The sequence below is a fragment of the Gavia stellata genome, chromosome 13, assembly GCF_030936135.1.
Source record: "Gavia stellata isolate bGavSte3 chromosome 13, bGavSte3.hap2, whole genome shotgun sequence".
Classification (NCBI taxonomy): Eukaryota; Metazoa; Chordata; class Aves; order Gaviiformes; family Gaviidae; genus Gavia; species Gavia stellata.
The window spans coordinates 24,844,254-24,860,994 of record NC_082606.1 but is presented as its reverse complement, the minus strand read 5'-3'; the positions used below and the strand labels follow the sequence as shown (position 1 = coordinate 24,860,994).

At 45.0% G+C, this 16,741-nt stretch overlaps 1 protein-coding gene across 1 annotated transcript in view; it reads right to left on the bottom strand.

Annotated features, from left to right (window-relative positions):
- The window catches only part of PPIP5K1 (diphosphoinositol pentakisphosphate kinase 1), a 47,143-nt gene that overhangs the window by 15,433 nt on the left and 14,969 nt on the right, over positions 1-16,741 (bottom strand). Inside the window, exons 16-26 of the mRNA XM_059824016.1 lie at positions 15,781-15,902; positions 14,827-15,009; positions 13,768-13,909; positions 12,902-13,125; positions 11,804-11,931; positions 11,191-11,305; positions 9,627-9,734; positions 8,247-8,363; positions 7,760-7,924; positions 6,558-6,648; positions 1,249-1,371 (exon numbers count right to left, since the gene is read on the bottom strand). Coding sequence (XP_059679999.1) covers positions 1,249-1,371; positions 6,558-6,648; positions 7,760-7,924; positions 8,247-8,363; positions 9,627-9,734; positions 11,191-11,305; positions 11,804-11,931; positions 12,902-13,125; positions 13,768-13,909; positions 14,827-15,009; positions 15,781-15,902 — 1,518 coding nt within the window. The remainder of the gene's footprint in view (positions 1-1,248; positions 1,372-6,557; positions 6,649-7,759; positions 7,925-8,246; positions 8,364-9,626; positions 9,735-11,190; positions 11,306-11,803; positions 11,932-12,901; positions 13,126-13,767; positions 13,910-14,826; positions 15,010-15,780; positions 15,903-16,741) is intronic.

The following is a 16,741-nucleotide window of genomic DNA, read 5'->3' as shown; positions in this document are numbered from 1 at the left end:
TGCTCTTATTGCAGCAAGGCGCTGGTAGCTCAGGGTGCCATAGCACACTAAGAAACATGAAAAAAGAAGTGTAACATCAAGATTAATAATTCTGGGCTGTGTTAGTCACACACTAGTTAAGTAAGTCTGCCTTTTAAGTACTTGAGGGTACAACCGTGTCTCAGCACGCAGAGACCTTGTCACTGAATTTAGGCTAATGCAGCAGGACTCTGCTCTGGACCTTGAGTGCGAGTAGCCAGTTGCAGGCACATTCCTGCTACACAGCCTACAGAGAAAGGCAGCACAGCACCAGGACTGAGCAATTTGTTCAATGCTGCTCAACTCAGCGTTCCAACAAATGGTATGCTAATTAGTACTTCCAGAGTCTGAGTGCCTTTCTTACCGGGATCACAACGGACACTTGCACTTGTGCATTACACCTCTCCAACTCCTCCAGGATACCTCAGTCTTTCCCTCTGCTCCAATTTCCTTGAAAGTAGCATCACACCCTCTGCTTCTCAATGCATAACGCACTAGTACTAACTGCAGATCAATCGACAGCTGGCAACACCCCATCACCCGTGTGCATCGGGCAACATTTATACTAATGACCCAAATTCATTTTACGAGATTGTCTTGCTGAACTTTAAGGCAGTTTCTGCAGACCTGCACAATAACTAGACTTTCCGGTCCTTTTGCAGTATTTCATCCAAGTATCCCACTTACTTCAAGCATTTCAGGCATATTACACTTGCTTTCTGACAGCTACCTTGGACTCTTCTGTGTGCCCAGCCTTACTCTAGTACCCATCTTATCCATCCCCACGCATATCATTCTGCCTTTGGGACGGCTCCATCTTCCATAGGATGAGGATTACTGTCTCCACAAAAGATTTGTTCAGCATCAGCAAGATCACCAAGGTAAGCAAGATTATGTGATGTGCTGGATTTCCATACCAGGACAAACCTATTTAATATCTAGACCAATAAATCCTCCTCCGCAACAGCAAGTAGTATTAAAATGTCAGACCAAAATCAGACGCCAGCATTACCATACATCAGCATAAAACTCCTCGCACAATGTCAGCTCCTGTCTTGTCCTAGCAAGGATCACAATTTCTTGGGATACGATAAAATGCATTACTGTAGATGCGGCGAATATACACATTCAACTGTCATTCTTCTTAGCAGTCTAAGTCTTTGCCTCAGTAGCATCCTGAGACACCAAAGTCCACAAATTAACTACCTGCTGCACAGGGAACACACATACCGTCTTTGTATGTCAGGCTGCTGGCAAACTTTTTGCCATGGCTGCGTGCGTAGTCCTGGAGGTTGGGGGCACTGGAGGAGCCTCCCAGCACAGTGGTGCTAAACAGCCCGGTGCATTGTGACCCTGGAAAGGCATGGAAGGTGTTAGTATTATATCTCCACTGCATGCAACTACAGAAAAGCAGGGTTAGTCAAAGAATGAGGAATGAACTGGCCACTTTGCAAGGCAATCTCAGGGGAAAAAAATTATGCTGGGGAGCATAGAGAGGCAGTATTCCCCATTCTAAATTCAATAGTGCCAAATGCACAACAGGTAGCCCAAAACTCAGCACCAGGAAAGTTCCTAACTCCAGCCATTTGGCTTTCTTGCCCTGACATAAGAGCAACACCTTGACACCCTCCAGTCAGCAAACCGACATACTCCTGTCAGAAAAGCCAGGATGCCAAATCACTGACGTTTCTGTCACAGGGCTTCACTTCTCTGCTCTTCTGCCCTTTGTCTTTGGAAAGCTCCTTTTTCTGTAGGACACCAAGAAGAATAAATGACTGCCTGATCTGTTGATCAGCAAATGTGGATTAATCACTCTGCCAAGCTGTAAGGAAAGCAATGTGACCAGAGAGTTTTCTTTCACAAGCTGCTGCCCAGATGATATTTCACATCCACTTGGTCATGTCTTGCTACTTCAGAGTAGATCCAATTGTTCCATGAACTACCCTTGCAAAGCACCAGATGTGCACATAGCACGGAACTTCGCTTACCCTATGGCGAGGAATATGGCATGCAAGACGGTCTCATGCATAGGAGGGCAACCTAATACCGGTGGCTTTGGTAACTGCTGGTGTTTGCTTCTCCAACGCACAGTGCTCTCTAGAGTGACTTGACTTTATGTAATATTTAGGGAACATCAGGCATTTGAAATAGGATTCTTTTGACTGAGGAAAGTAATTGTGAGACAAAATCTTATTATGGGCCAGACAAAGCCACTGATTGGCTATAAATTCTCTGCTAAACTGTCTTGATGCTGCATTCTGTACTGAGAATACCAACTGCTAAAAGCAACGTTACTCCCACATACAAAAGGCTTCCAGAAACAAGCAGGTTGATCTTGTTCCACCTTGTCTGCCAAGGCAAAAAAACCTGACATACTGTCTCTTCGTATTTAACTGGAACAGTGCAACTGTTACTAGTGTTAAAAAAGATCCTGCCTATATTGCAAGCAGCTCTTGATTCTAAAATACAGCATCATAGCATGATTTAGGTTGGACGGAACCTCTGGAGGCTTCTTTCCCAATGCCCCAGCTGGGCCAACTTGGATCAGCTTCCTAGGGTTTGTCCAGTCAAGTTTTGAATACCTCCAAGAAAGGAGATTTCACAACCTCTCTGGGCCCCTGTTCCAATACCTGGCGCATTCACGGTGAAAAGTTTGCTCCTCCTAGCTAATCGGAATTTCCCATGCTGCAACTCGCATCTGTTGCTTCTCATCCTATCACCACATGCCTTGGCGGGCAGTCTGTCTCCATCTTCTCTGTAACCTCCCATTTAAGTGATTGAACAGTATTAAGGTCTCCACTCCCCACAGCTTCTGATCTGAACAAGCCCCACTCTCAGCTTCTCCTCACAGGTCGTACGCTTCATCCCCCATTCACCTCCACTGCCCATTTAATGGGCTTACACCCACTACATCCACACCCTTCTTGCATTAGGGAGCCCAGGACAGGACAGCAGTACTTCAGACGCAGACTCACAAGAGGTGAATAGAGGGGAAGAACCAAATCCCTCAGCCTGATGGCTGTACCCCTGCTAATCCAGCAAAGCATGCCGTTGGCTGCCTTTGCTGCAAGGACACACTGCTGCCTCATGTCCACTCCTCACTCTTCAGGACCCCAGCTCTTTCTCTGCAAAGCTCCTTTTTAGCCAGAGCTTCTTTGGAGAAAACACACACATCCTGACTTTTGAGTTACTCACATGTAAGCCCAGTCTAAGCTGACAATATCTGCTCCTGGGAACAGTGGGGGATGACCAAAAGAGTTCTCACATGCAGTGAACTTAAGCTACTCCACCACTGTGACACTGCTGGTAGCGTTCCAGAGGACAGACTAGGACATACGTGTCCCTGGACAAACAGACAAAGAACTCTTGCCTGTAAGGTGACTGATACACAAGTCTTAGAAAATTTCCTCCTAATGCCTTATATTGAAGCTCAGTGCTGACTCAGCATGAACTGGCACCTGTCTGAATGCAAACAAAATTTTGTCAAGCAGCAGCCAGGATGATGCTCCTAATCATCCTTCCTTAGCTTAAAAACAAAAAAACAAACAAACAAACAACAACAACAAAAAAAAGCCAACAGAGTCATTTACTGACAGACGAAAATGGAACAGAAGATTTTTATGACTTTCTATCCTGAGCAACCTCATGCCACTAATCATTAAGCTAAGGATACCTCAGTGTTTCTGCTATCCTACAGTAGACAGAGGCATTTTGTTAGCACCCTTAAGCCAGAAGAGAATTTACAAAGATGACTTTATGGACAACAGCAATTGCCTACAGAGAACTCCAGGAGACCCCTGTAGCCAAAGTTAACACACACACACACATCCTAAAGAACGTAATGGTACACTAGCCATTTGGATTTAAGATGTAGCAACATTTGCTAGAAATTACTGTATGTGCTGGATTTTTTTTGTGTATTTAATTTTCAGATGCACATTCAATATTTTAGATGTTTAAAAAACAGACATCCCTTATTTCCCTACAGGAATGTGAGTCTCAGCACAAAGCTTCATGCCCACTGGCAATACACCACCTCTGTTCCTCAAACAGCAAGGAGTGATTTTAGCCCATTTTCAAGTGTTCTTGCAAGCAAAGAAAGGCACCGAAACTTCCCTAGGCTTCTCGAGCTAGAAGCACACACACTATTGCAGACAATCCACAATAATGCACTTGCTCCTGCCCAGAAAAATGTGGCATGCTTCAAAGCACCATCTTGCATAGACAACACAAGTTGCAGCCCGCCCCTTTTCCAAACAGACATTTCAAGGCATTTTTTAAATTACAGTAAAAACACAATTCTGGCAGGTATGGCAACAGGGTTATTATAGGAGCTCTCTCCTGCTCCCCATTCCTGCATGCCTAAGCATATGAGGTTATACCTGAACAGACATTCTCCCAGAGAATCCGTTCTCCCAAAGATAACAATAGCCAGCCACTAACAAGGTCAGGCAACAGGAGATAGGCTCAGTTTCAGAAAAACTCAGAAACAGCAGGTAGGATCTGAATGAATCCCCTCATAGCACAGCTGCTGAAACAAGTATTAAAGTCAAAGTTCAAGCTCCTGTGAGTTCTATATTATTTCTCCCAGAAAGAGCAAATTTCTGATCCTAAAGTGGGAAGAAATTATATTTCCACAAAACAAGCAGGAAAGGAATCAGGAAGATTCCTTGAAGAGCTTGACTTTTACAGGTAAAGAGGCACCATTCTTCTTAAAAGTTCTCAGCTTAAGAGAAATTCACAGAAACACAGACATCCTAATAACCAGGGACTGTGCAAGCTAGTGTTGCACCACAGGTCTCTCCTGCTCAACCCTTCTGTGCCTGCAGCTGCAAGACTCTACAGAGAAGAATGATGGCTGGGCTGCGTATCCAGCTAGAGGTTTACTGTCACAGATCAGCTCTATCAATCCCTACTCAAAGCTTTGTCTCTGCAGAGCTTCACAGTTGGGAGAGTGACCAGCAAAGGCTTCCCAGCAAGGCAAGTCAGGCAAGAACCTGAAATTAAACCTGCTGGGATCTCAATTCAAATTTTGTTGTCAAGGAAAAGTAGTACTGTACAAGGGTCCAGTAGAGCAGTAGGCTTCTCTATTGCCAAAACAGACATCCCTCAGAAACCTGGAAAAGGCTGTAGTAAATAGGCTGTAAGATCTGCTTTCCAGAGCACATGCCTTCTGGTACTCAGACATCCAAACAGTAAAGATAGTTTGCATGTAGCATTTGATGTACTTAGCAATTCTCCAAGCAGATGCACTTCCTTGACTGTGTGCCATCTCAGAAATTGTCATATTTATTCACATGGATTCACAGAATAACCACAGGTTTCTTCAAGCCTAAGAACGGCAGTCTATTACAGCTTACTTAATCCTGCAGGTGGTCTGTGAAAGGCAGAAGTAAGTAGATGCACCACATGAAATAGCACATTCAAAATCCACTATGGCCAAGGCTATTGTGCCTTTATGAAAATAATATGCATCAGCCATTCCTTCTTCGATTTTTCCAGCTGGCTGGGAGCATAGCTGGCAGACTCCAGGGATACTTCCTAACCACTCTGAAGAAAATTCCCTTTACTTGCTAAGAATTAGCTTCCAAAGAAGCAGCTCATTCAAAAGTGACAAAGAAATGATCAGGCCTTTCAGAAATCTCTTGGCTGCAGGATGTCCACATAACAGAGTAAAGAACTGGTGAGTCAGAACTGCTGCGAGTCTACAGCCATGCCATAATGCAAAAATGGTTTTAAAGAAAAAGAAAGTGGGCATAACTTGGGCATTTCCACCCCCTGGTGCTTATTAGTCATCTGCAAGATCCAGGTTTCACAGCTATCTTTGAACCTCATGACAGCAAAGACAGCTTTTCAGTTTCCAAATAGATCTTGCTTTAGCAAAAATATTTCAGGAAGAATTTCAACTATTAAGACATAGTTTAGGTTACGGTGACATGGAATGGTACTCTCAAGGACAGGCAGAGAATGCCAAGTGTCCCAAAATATTCCCTTCTGATGGCTACCATGCAACGAATGGCTAACCAGGGATTCCAGCTCAATTAGAGAGCTGTCAAACACCGTTGCAGATGACAGATCTGCTCCATACAAGAGATCTTTATGAAGCAAAGGTAGAAATATAATAGTCTTACATGAAGAGCAGCTTGGCATGTAAACTACTGTTTTGCGGAACAGAAAGCACGCTAGCTCTCACGTAAAATCATCTCTTCCTACTAAGTTCAGAAATGGTATAACAAATAATAACAACATGGAACCAGAGGGCCAACCTGCAAATACGCAGCTTGCTCTGTTGCTCCCATACTATGAAGGATGAAAAGTGCATCTTCTGTTGCTAGAAGCTGAAGGAGAAGATCATACACAAAAGGAATACAGTAAGATAGTCTCTACAGTGGTCTAAACAGTAACACTAAGAGAAGACATAATACACACAGAAAGACATACAAGGAACTTAAGCCAGATGTACATGTGGAGAGACAGCAGATGACCACAGAAATACAGAGGTACAGGTGAGCAGGCTGGTTACAGGTCAAGTACAGTACCTAAGCCACTTTGCTTCATCTCAGAAGACTGCCTGGAGTAAGTGCTGAAGAGGCGATAACCTCCTGATTTGGAAGAAGATTCAGACAGCACCTGCAAAGACGGATAGTATAATCAGTGTCGTGCTCTAAGTTACCCACTGGTCTCAAAAGCCTTTATACATCAATTGAAGGTAAAGAAAATACGTCTCTTCCTTAAAATCACAATTATCAAGAAGCATAAAGGTACTCATATGTTAAGATTGTGACAGTACACACTCGATTTTAATTTCAAGTTTGTGTTCGGTTGTGGAACAGTGGAGATTTCAAAAGTATGAAGGGACTCGTGTACTGAGCTCCTTGTCTCCCAAGACTCTTGCTGGGATTACTGGGACATAGACTTCTTTCTTTAGCAGCAGGAAAGTACATCCCCTTTAACTTAGTACGTGCCTGTTACAAAGAGCCCCTCCGAGTGCTGCATGCAAAGATTACATCATGAGTGACACAGAGATGGAAGCCAGCTGACAAATACCTCAAGCCCTAACTCTCTGCTTTCACTGATTCAGAAAACAGACAGCAAAAATGCCTGTGAAACCCCTCCAAAAGGAGGGGCAATCTCTAGAGCACTTTCAAGGTGCCAGCTACCTGCTGACTGTGAAGCTAGCCTTATGTCACATAACGGCCCTGAAGGAGAGAAGTAAGAACAGTAAAATCAATCTTTGCTACTTTAGCAGATCAGTGAATGGGACAGTTCTAAACCCTCTGACAGTTTAAACATTCTGTAATAAACCCACGGGTTAGCAGGGACCTCAGATTTACATGAGATCTTAGATGGAAGACAGGAACAAGAAATGTGGAGCTGTGAGAGGCAAAGGCTGGAGTCTAAGGGAAGGCAAAGATGTCACCGTGGCTAGGTGAAGAGGTTGCATGCAATCTCGTAGCTGGTTACATTGATGCCTCTGCAGAGCATGTAATCCAAATAATTCTTGTGTTTCTCAAGCATTTCCTTACTTGCTCTTCCTCATCAATTCCTCTGACCTGTGTTCCCCCTGTCCTTCCTCAACGAGGAGTTTGGGAGGTCTGCCTTCCAAAAAATCCCTCTTTAACTCCTGCAGATCTTTTCCCAGAACCAACTCAAACTCTGGCACGTTAAAAGGAATGGCAGGAAACCAAAACCAAGTAAAAGACCTTCATTAGAACAACCAGGGCGCCCATCGCATTGTTACCTCCATGGACCCTGTCTTCCGGTTCCTGATCAGCGGTGATCTTCGCTGAATGCTGACCGGCTCAGAAGGCTGTGGAGACCTTTGCTGTGCGCAATCTGGCTCTTCAATGCCCTTCTCTTTGGAGAGGTCCTCCAGGCTGCCTTGGTCTGCTTTCTTGTCCTCATTCTGCAGTAAGGAAACATTGACACCTGCAGGCACATGGCCTTCGCAAGCACTGCCCAGGCACTGACCCCAGCCTTGGATCTCCCAGCTCTGCCGAGCTCAGGAGGATACCAGCATTCTCAAAGACTGCCCCGACAAACCCTCAGAGTTAGGCACAGAACATAACCTGCTAACGGCCCGCAGGCACAAGAGAAAGGTCAGAGGAAAATTTGCTGCTGGAGACGGGACGGCAGCAGAGCCTGGCAGAGCAGCAAGGTTGCCGACGGGCCTGTGCTCGCCACATCCCCAGCAGGCAGGGCAGCCTGCGTCCAGGCAGCGTGCTCACCTCCGCGGAGGCAGGCCGAAAGCCAAACCCTGTGGGCACGTTTCTGTCTTCCTCACAGCCTTTCACGCCAGGGCTGAAATGCAGCTCCACATGGAAACGCTCTTCTGAAGATGGGTCCTGTGAACGTGAGGCACAGGGAATAAGTAAATAAATAAAAATCAGTCCCACTGTCAGCATAGGCTGCGGTCTGGACCTGGGCCACCCTGCCATGCCAGTGCAGCACGCATCCCAAGCACATCCTTTTGGAAGGAAAGCGGAAGCAACAAGAAACCACAAACATAATGACTCTAGGTTTTTCCTCATCCAAAAGGACAGCCCGTATTAGCACAAAGCTGCGGCATTCAAATTGTTGTTATTTTGTGACAACAGCCACCAGAGAACCAAAACAGAATCAGGCTATATGTGTGTATATATATACACACACAAACCTAAACCATAGCCCCTTCCGATCCACTCCTGTTGCAAAACCAGCACACACCGGGGCAGGGAGACATTGGTTCCCTCCTGAACCTTTAGTTGGGTTGTTCCAAGATTTAAGTAAACTGTCCCTAATATTTATTTTTTTTTAAGGGAAGCCAAAGCTTTTGCAGTATCTGGCACTAATGATGTAAAACCAAAGCTTTCACCATCTCTACTTACTAACAGATTTACACCACTCCTAAGAGCTCTATTCAGAGTTTTGGGGTTTTTTTTGACAAACGGCACTAGGAAATATTTCAATTCTCCCCACATCAGCTCTGTGAATACAAGATTCTAACTCTATAGCGTATGGAGGAAAGGGACTGCTCCCCTCACCCACTACCACCTCCTGCAGTACAGGACCCGAGTCACAGGAGCCCGGATTCAGTACGTGCAATTCGGTGCCAAACCTACTTACAGTCATCACCATCAGCTTCCACATTCCAGCTGTTTTTTAAATGATTCTCTTTACTTCCTGAAGATATCAGTATACACCTCCCTAACTATATCAGTATATTTTTAAAATAAAAAAAGGTTACGAATGTGAAATTTCTGGATATTTTCTGGAAAACTGCCGAATATAATTTGGTTTTTATTTACTTTTTCCTACTGTTCATTTGTAATTAATATTAAGAAACGGCAAATTATTTTGCTTTAGGAAATGCTTTAAAATAGATGGTATTGATTACTTAAGTTTGGTATTACTGCTCAGGGTGGCATTCCACTTACATGTAACAAGCATTAACTGGGTCACTGCTTCCCACCTAAAAATAAAAACTAGCAGTTGTGTTAATGATCCGTCCATCTTTATTCACAAGTGGAGAGAGCTCAGGTTACAAACTTCCCAGCTGAACTCATCTCTCGGGGACTGTGCCTTGCATCACGGCAGGAAGGATTTTATCCTACAGCTATATCCCTCACCTTGTTGTTGTCCTCGTAGAGCATGATAACAATCTGGGTCATGTAGTTCAGCTCTGAGATAGCACTCAAATAGTCCATGGCTCTCTTCCACTGCTGGTCTTTGTTTTCCTGATATATACACATAAACAGTCGCATGGAATAAGCAACAGCAGACACCTTGCAGCATTCAGTGAAATGGGTCTGAGAGAGTTTGTCTCTCCACAAGATAACAACATTGTCAGGACAAAAAACACCTTGCTTAACTTGCATGAAGAGAGATGACCTTGCAATGAGGGTGGGGTGCTTACAGTAAGGAGCAACTGCATAGAGGGACACTACAGCTACCCGTACAATCCACGTGCAGATCTAAGCACATCCAGCTGCAAGCCCTCTATGCCATGCTGACCGGAGAAAAGCGTAACCCACAGCAGTTCCCAAACACAGTCAATCTCAAATAGTGGCCTACAGAATGGAGTATTTTAGAGAAATCTCAAAAAAAGCACAAGGGATGAACTTGTGCTAAATAAGGGACCAAGTGAAGCTGCTTTTACACGATGCTGAATGAAAAGTCTACAGAGCCACGCTGGACCCTTGGGCTCCACAAGGCAGGACAGCCCACCCCTCATTGTTTCCCAACGCTGCTAGGGAATGGCCATACCTGAAGTGCCATTCGTGCTGCTGTGGAGCATCTCACCACCTTGATGGACATAAAATGAACCCCACTGGTACAAAGAAACCCAGATGCAGCCTAATATCCCTGTGCTGGCAACACAGCATCCTCTGACGCTCAAGTCAGGGAATAAAGTAGCATCTTATTCAGTGAGGAATTCAGAGGTACTTGTGTGATGACTGCCTACAGATCCACTGAGCTTCCACAGACATCAGAAATCATGCCTGCTAAGCAAGCCCAAACTCTCAAGGCATTTCAGAACACCATGCTTAAAAATGGGAAGATAAATCAGAGAGCCTCTCAAGGAGTCTAAAGCAGAGCTTTTCTCAGGTTCTGCATGCCAATTCCTTCAGGAAGCAGGTTATGAGAGCAAATGAAGGTTGGATTGGATGAGTTAGTCCCCTAAAAATGTGTCATCTATCCCTCTGGTACAGAGCACTGTCAATGCATTTGCAACCTCAAGTCACTTCCTCTGTAAGCAAACTGATTTTCTTGACTTAGAATTGACAGAATGTCACTAAATAACCGGGCCAAGCTCTTGAAATAAAGGGTTGAAGGAAGCAAGAAGAGAGAAATTCCCTCGTCCCCATTGACTCATACTGCTATCCTCCTACACAGCTAAGTGGTCTACTCATCTGAAACCAGCAGGATAGCTCTTGGAGAAAACATGCCTCTGTACAAGCAAGGCAGGCAGTGTTAGGGCTGAGGAAGAACAATCCTCCTACATGCCAGAAAGGCAGGAAGCTGCAGCATGCAAACACAGCAGAGATGGAGTTGGCCACAGGCCACTGATGCACATCATTACTGGGGGAGCTGGCTAGAGGGGCAACCTACAAACATACACTGTCCACCTCAGAAAGGGCCACTGAAAAAAAGCAGGAAAGCTTACTCTGTGAGCATTGCTGGGACACTTACATCCAGGAGCCCCCCATAGCGGAAGATACTGAGTAGAGAGTGCACATGGCTTTCACTGGTGAAATAGAGCCGTGTCCGAACGTGGCGACCTGGTGACAGAACTCCTCTTGAGTACCTAAACCAAAATCAGCCCAGTGTTACTCATAGCCTGCCAATGAATTGCCATCTGTCATACAGCAGCATTTCTGCACACTTAACAGAGTAAGATAACCCCACACTGGGAACTGTCAAAGAGCAGCAGGAACAGAACAAGCAGTGAGAGCATTGGGCACAGAAGCAGCAAGTTTTATGGTATCCTAATGGAGACGCATGGTGGGGCAGAGGTGGCCTCATCATACTAGCACTTGCCTCTTGCAGAGACAGGGATGAAGGCACCACCGTCCAACTACAATGGGTTTAAGCTTCTGTGGCACCGTGCTCCCACACAGCAGTCTCAATGCGCTTTCCCATTTCCCTTCTAGTGCTAGGAGCACCGACATGCCTTCCTCTTGGTGTGTCCTTCAGTGTATGTTCAGTCCCTCCTTCCACACCAGTACACTCTTCTGGCCTGGTTCCCACACACTGCTCCAAAGCTGCCCCCCCCACCAACAGCAGCATGCAGCACAATCCTTACAAGGGATGCAGTTTGTTGACAGACTCATCTTCATGGGTTCTCTGTAGGTCCAACTGGATCTTTTTAATGAGAGGAAGACAAAAGCCAATAGCAATCTCCAGTTTCTCCTCCTTATTAATCCCATATTCCTGCAGGAACAAAACAATAGATACCCTTGAGCCCTGGTTCTTTGCCACATCCTCACATGAAAGGAGGCTGGACTTCAACAGTCCTGACCGCAAGAACCACTACAGTTAAGCAAGGACAGAAAGGGAAATGTCACTCAGCACCTTTCTCTTTTTTTGATTCCACATATTGCACATGACTGTAAGTTTTCTTCCAACAGCTGAGAGGTACAAGTACCATCAGGGAACCTCCTCTCATGACACACAAACTTATACCCTGACGTGGCATTAATGCAACAACTGCTATTTGCAAAGATAAAACTTGAAGTGCTATGCTAGAAACAGCCAAACTGCATCTCATCAGGAACACTGTGAAAAAGTTTAGAAGACCACTTCTGCTCTACACGGGCACAAGTGCAATTGGACCTTTCTGGTAGAAACTCATGCCATATAAACAAAGCATTTCTGCCAGAAGTGAGACAGGACAATGGTGAATACAGAGATCCATTGCATGTGGCCCTCCTCTCCCCTCCCATGTTCATGGGCATAAACTTTGTGAGAAGCAAGCCAACTTTGCAAACTGAACAAGTTCTAGTTTGACAAGAATAACAAACTTGCCAGAATAAGCCTTCACTTTAACACAGAATTCTCTCTTTCCCTGCACAATCTTGTATGTGGAGAATGGGATGTTGCCATAGCACACACACTTAGCTCAAAGCTGTGATATAATGCACTACGATGAACATGGAAAAGCTGCTGCATCAGCTGTTCATTACTCTGATGCTGTCAGAATCCTCATCCAGGAAGTCAGCCCTGCCACATCTTAAGTCATAAATGGTTTTGGCCTTATACAAACATTAAGAGATATATCTGAGAAATACCTGTGATATGCTGCCTTGAGAGTTCATGTGCAAGAGAATCGAGAAAAAACAGACAGGGAAAGTGTCAGAAACTGACACCGCAGACATTGTCACACAGGCAGGACAGGCTATACCTGGGGTATGATCACATCTGCCAGGGCTTTGGAAAGTTTGAAGAGTTCAGCTGTGCCTTCCAGTTTCAGTGCACGGTTGTGCTGTACATCATACTTGATGCAGTCATAGATATCAGGGATCTTGCTGATGTCGTAACGCCCATTCTTCATGCGGAAATCTCGCTCCAGCTTACTCCAGCGTTGCAGCATCAGTTCTAAAGTCTCACTGTGGTACAGCTGCAGGTCTAAACAGCAGAGAACATCAAACCACATTCAATCCTGACTACTTCTGCACAGATTTCAAGTGACAGCTATGACTGACTTCTCCCAGCACAGAAGGGCTCTGATTATTACGTCACCCACAGGAATCCTAGACCGGAAAAGCCACTGGACCTGTTGCACAGAGTTTTAACCTGCAGCAATAAGCTACTTCCAAAATACTTGAGAAAAGTGAAACTGCTTGCCTGTTGGCTTATGTCTACCATAAATTGTGTGAAATGTCCCACAGACGCCTTTTTAAAACCTCTGCGCTGTTATTAGGAAAGTTCTTAGAGATGAGCAAATCGTGACTGAAAAATCTGCTGTTTATAGCCTTGAGCTCCCCTCCAGGAAATGCTTGAAAAAATCAGGCATACCTCCCCAGGCTATACTGCTGCTGTTTACATTCACTCTAAACCCAAGATGCACATATCATTTCCTTTACATTACAGCTCTCTTTAACAGTAGTTGAAAGTGGAATAGGAGCCTTCTGCATCAATAGCACATACAGAATTTCACCTTAGAATTTCTTTGCTACAGACAAACATAAACCATAGTGGTGTTTGGGAGCTCTGAAGATGTAACAATAAATGAATCTGCTCCAGACACTTCCCAGCTCTGATGCTCACCTGCAGATTTTGGGTCTTCCAGTCGTTTTTGTATCTGGGAGGTGAGATTCTCAATCAGGCTGAACACCTGGTTACAGACCTCTACTGGGTTCTGAATAAATGTCATGGAGTTGAGCAGAGAAGCACTGCCTGTAGGTGCTAGCTGAGAGAAGATACCAGCAGAGATTAGTTAGCATCTTTAGAAACTGGGAACACAAAATGTCTGCCTTTTGCAGCTGTATTGCTTTCTAACAACAAAAATTTTGCTCCCAGCTGAGCGCAATAAGCTGGCCTATTCCCAGGGGTAGTTAGGCATGTTTGAAAAAATTCCTCAGGACCAAACTCGGAGGGAGCAAACAACTGCTCCTATCAGATCAGACCTCCCTCCACCTACAATACCCACTCTTGTCTCACTTTGCTTCTGTGCTTGAGCAGAAGGGCTTCATAGAAGTTTTAAGTAGTTCTTTGAAATGATAAATACGTTCTTTAATGGTAATGGATTTCAGTCCGGTAATCAGATCTCAGAGTTTGTGAAAAATACTGTTTTGGGGACTTTTTGGAGAAGCAGCTATAGTGCTTTTATTGGTTGCTGTGCTGGATGTAGCCCATGCTCTCTACTCTGCAGTTATCAGACACTGTTAGGACCACAAAAGGGTTTATATCCAAAGGATTTGTTCACACATGCACAGAGCACAGATCTAGAATCTGACAAGGCATACTCCCTGTCCATAGCAAGTGGGATTGTTCTGGGCAGCATGCAGTAAACCACAAGACGTCTTCCTTTAATACACCCATGAGAATAAAATGCACTGGGACTTCTAAAGGGAGAGGAAGGTACCATGATGATTCTTGAAGGGGACAGTGGAGCAACACTGAGGATTTTCACTTGGAGAAGGGCAGGGGCTATTAACCTGCCCCTTCCCTTCCTAAGTTCTGTTTATATCCCGTAATTTTGACCAGAACTGATCTCAGACTAACCAAACTACTGTTCACATACCAGCAGGCTTCACGTCAAACCACTGGAGCAATGCTATTCTCCTTCCAGATACAGGAAGCAATAAAGCCACACAGGTGCTTTACCTTTTCATAATCCTCTTCACAGAACTCAGCATCCTTCTGCATGATTTCATGCAGTCGTGCCTTCACTCTGTGTTGACAGCTGCTAAGGGAATCACTGTCACTGTCCAGGAGACCGTTCATATTGGCACTTTTCACCATTTGCACCAGGATGGGGGTCAGCTCTCCTTCCAGGGCCAGTAGACCCTAAAGCAACACAGGACAAGATTTCAGCTATGCGCAACCCAAACAACAAACATTTCTGGTAGCTTTACGGCCAGCCTTCAGTCAACTTGAGTTAAATCTCAACTGTCCTTGAAGAACAGCTTTACAGCAACAGCACCTACAGTCACCAGTGACTCCGGCACGCTTCTAGAGCTATTTGAGGCAAAAGGCCAGCTCTGCCTGCAGCAACCCCAGATTTGTCTAGGCAAGTTGAGCAGCCAACTTAGTTTGCTGGAAAATGTTGATACAGCAAAGGATCTGAAGAACAGCTATGGTTACCACAGGACTCCTCTTGGCTCAAGCTTTAACCGCAGATGAACCTGTCTTCCCCCCAACCCCCACCCCACACTGCGCCAAAGACATTTCATTCCCCTTTTAAATCCAGCAATCAAGGAATAACCCCTCTGCTGGGCAGTCATCCAAGAAGCACTCATTTTGTAGGCAATTAATACTCAGCAACTGGTTTGATGTGCTCTAACATCAAACACCAGCAATACTGCATAAATAACTCCTTCTCCGGTCAGAGTCCTGTCCTGGACAGGATACTAAAGGTAACATACATGTGCAGCTACCCTGGATTTCCAGTACTGCCCCATACACTTGCTATTAGCATAGTGTACCACCGTCCTCCCAGCAGAGAAGGGGAAGCTCCTAGGACAGCTCCTTCCTCATCACCAGAGGTTCTCCTTTAGAACTGGCATATTTTAAGGCTAATGTAGCAGAACTAACAGATGCACAAAAGAGAGGAAGGACCTTTGCAAAAGCTGCTGCTGTCATCTGAACTCGTCCCTCATCTGAGGCGTAGATCTTGAGATCATGACGATAGGTGCTGTGCAGCCTGAGCAAGCCACATCCAGGGAAACCAGCATAATCACCTGGAACAAAGAACAAACTCAAAATTAATATTGACACCTGCAAAACTATCAGCTGATTATACTGCTTTAGACAACAAACTTTATCATAGTAAGGAAGTTATGTAGAGAATTAATGACTTTCATAGCCAGCATTTAGGCTGCTCCAAAATAGACAGTTCTAGCCATACATGATGACTAGACATCTGACTCAGGCTTCGCTTAACTTGGGAAAGTTCATTTTGAGGAAAAAAGTGAGCATTCACCAGTCAAGTCCGATGCTGCCCAAATTCTGCAGCAACCCTCTCTGAACAGTCCATAATTGTTCTGCTAGGCTGAATACCCCTGTGCAGAATAAAGATGCACCAAAAAAAATGGGCTCCTTCTCTTGCTCTCTGCACAAGAGCAGGTACTGCTGCCACCAGAACTGCAGCCAGAGCTATTCAGTAGGGAAGCACCCGGCTTCCAAAGCGTATCCTGCAGAGCTACAATTATCTTGCAGCACAAAATGCCAGTTTATTTATGATGGCTGAGTCAACCACAGGAGTCAGATCAGCAATGGGAGGAAGCAACTCATGCAACTCTTGAGTCTGATCCTCCAAAGACAGTGCAGTGGTGACTAATTTGCTGCTGCCTGGAACCCCATGATGGTTTTGCACAGTACCCAGTCACATTCCATGAGAAGATGGGAAAATTGCTCCCAGGTCTGAGCTCACAACTCAGAGAAATACCCTGCTAGACAAGGACAGACACCAGCCAGAAGTCAGCTGTACATCTGGACAAAGCTGCCATGTACCAACTGCTACCCAGGAACACAGCATCTCACTGCAAAATAAGATCTCTCTCTCTCAATGAATGACTAC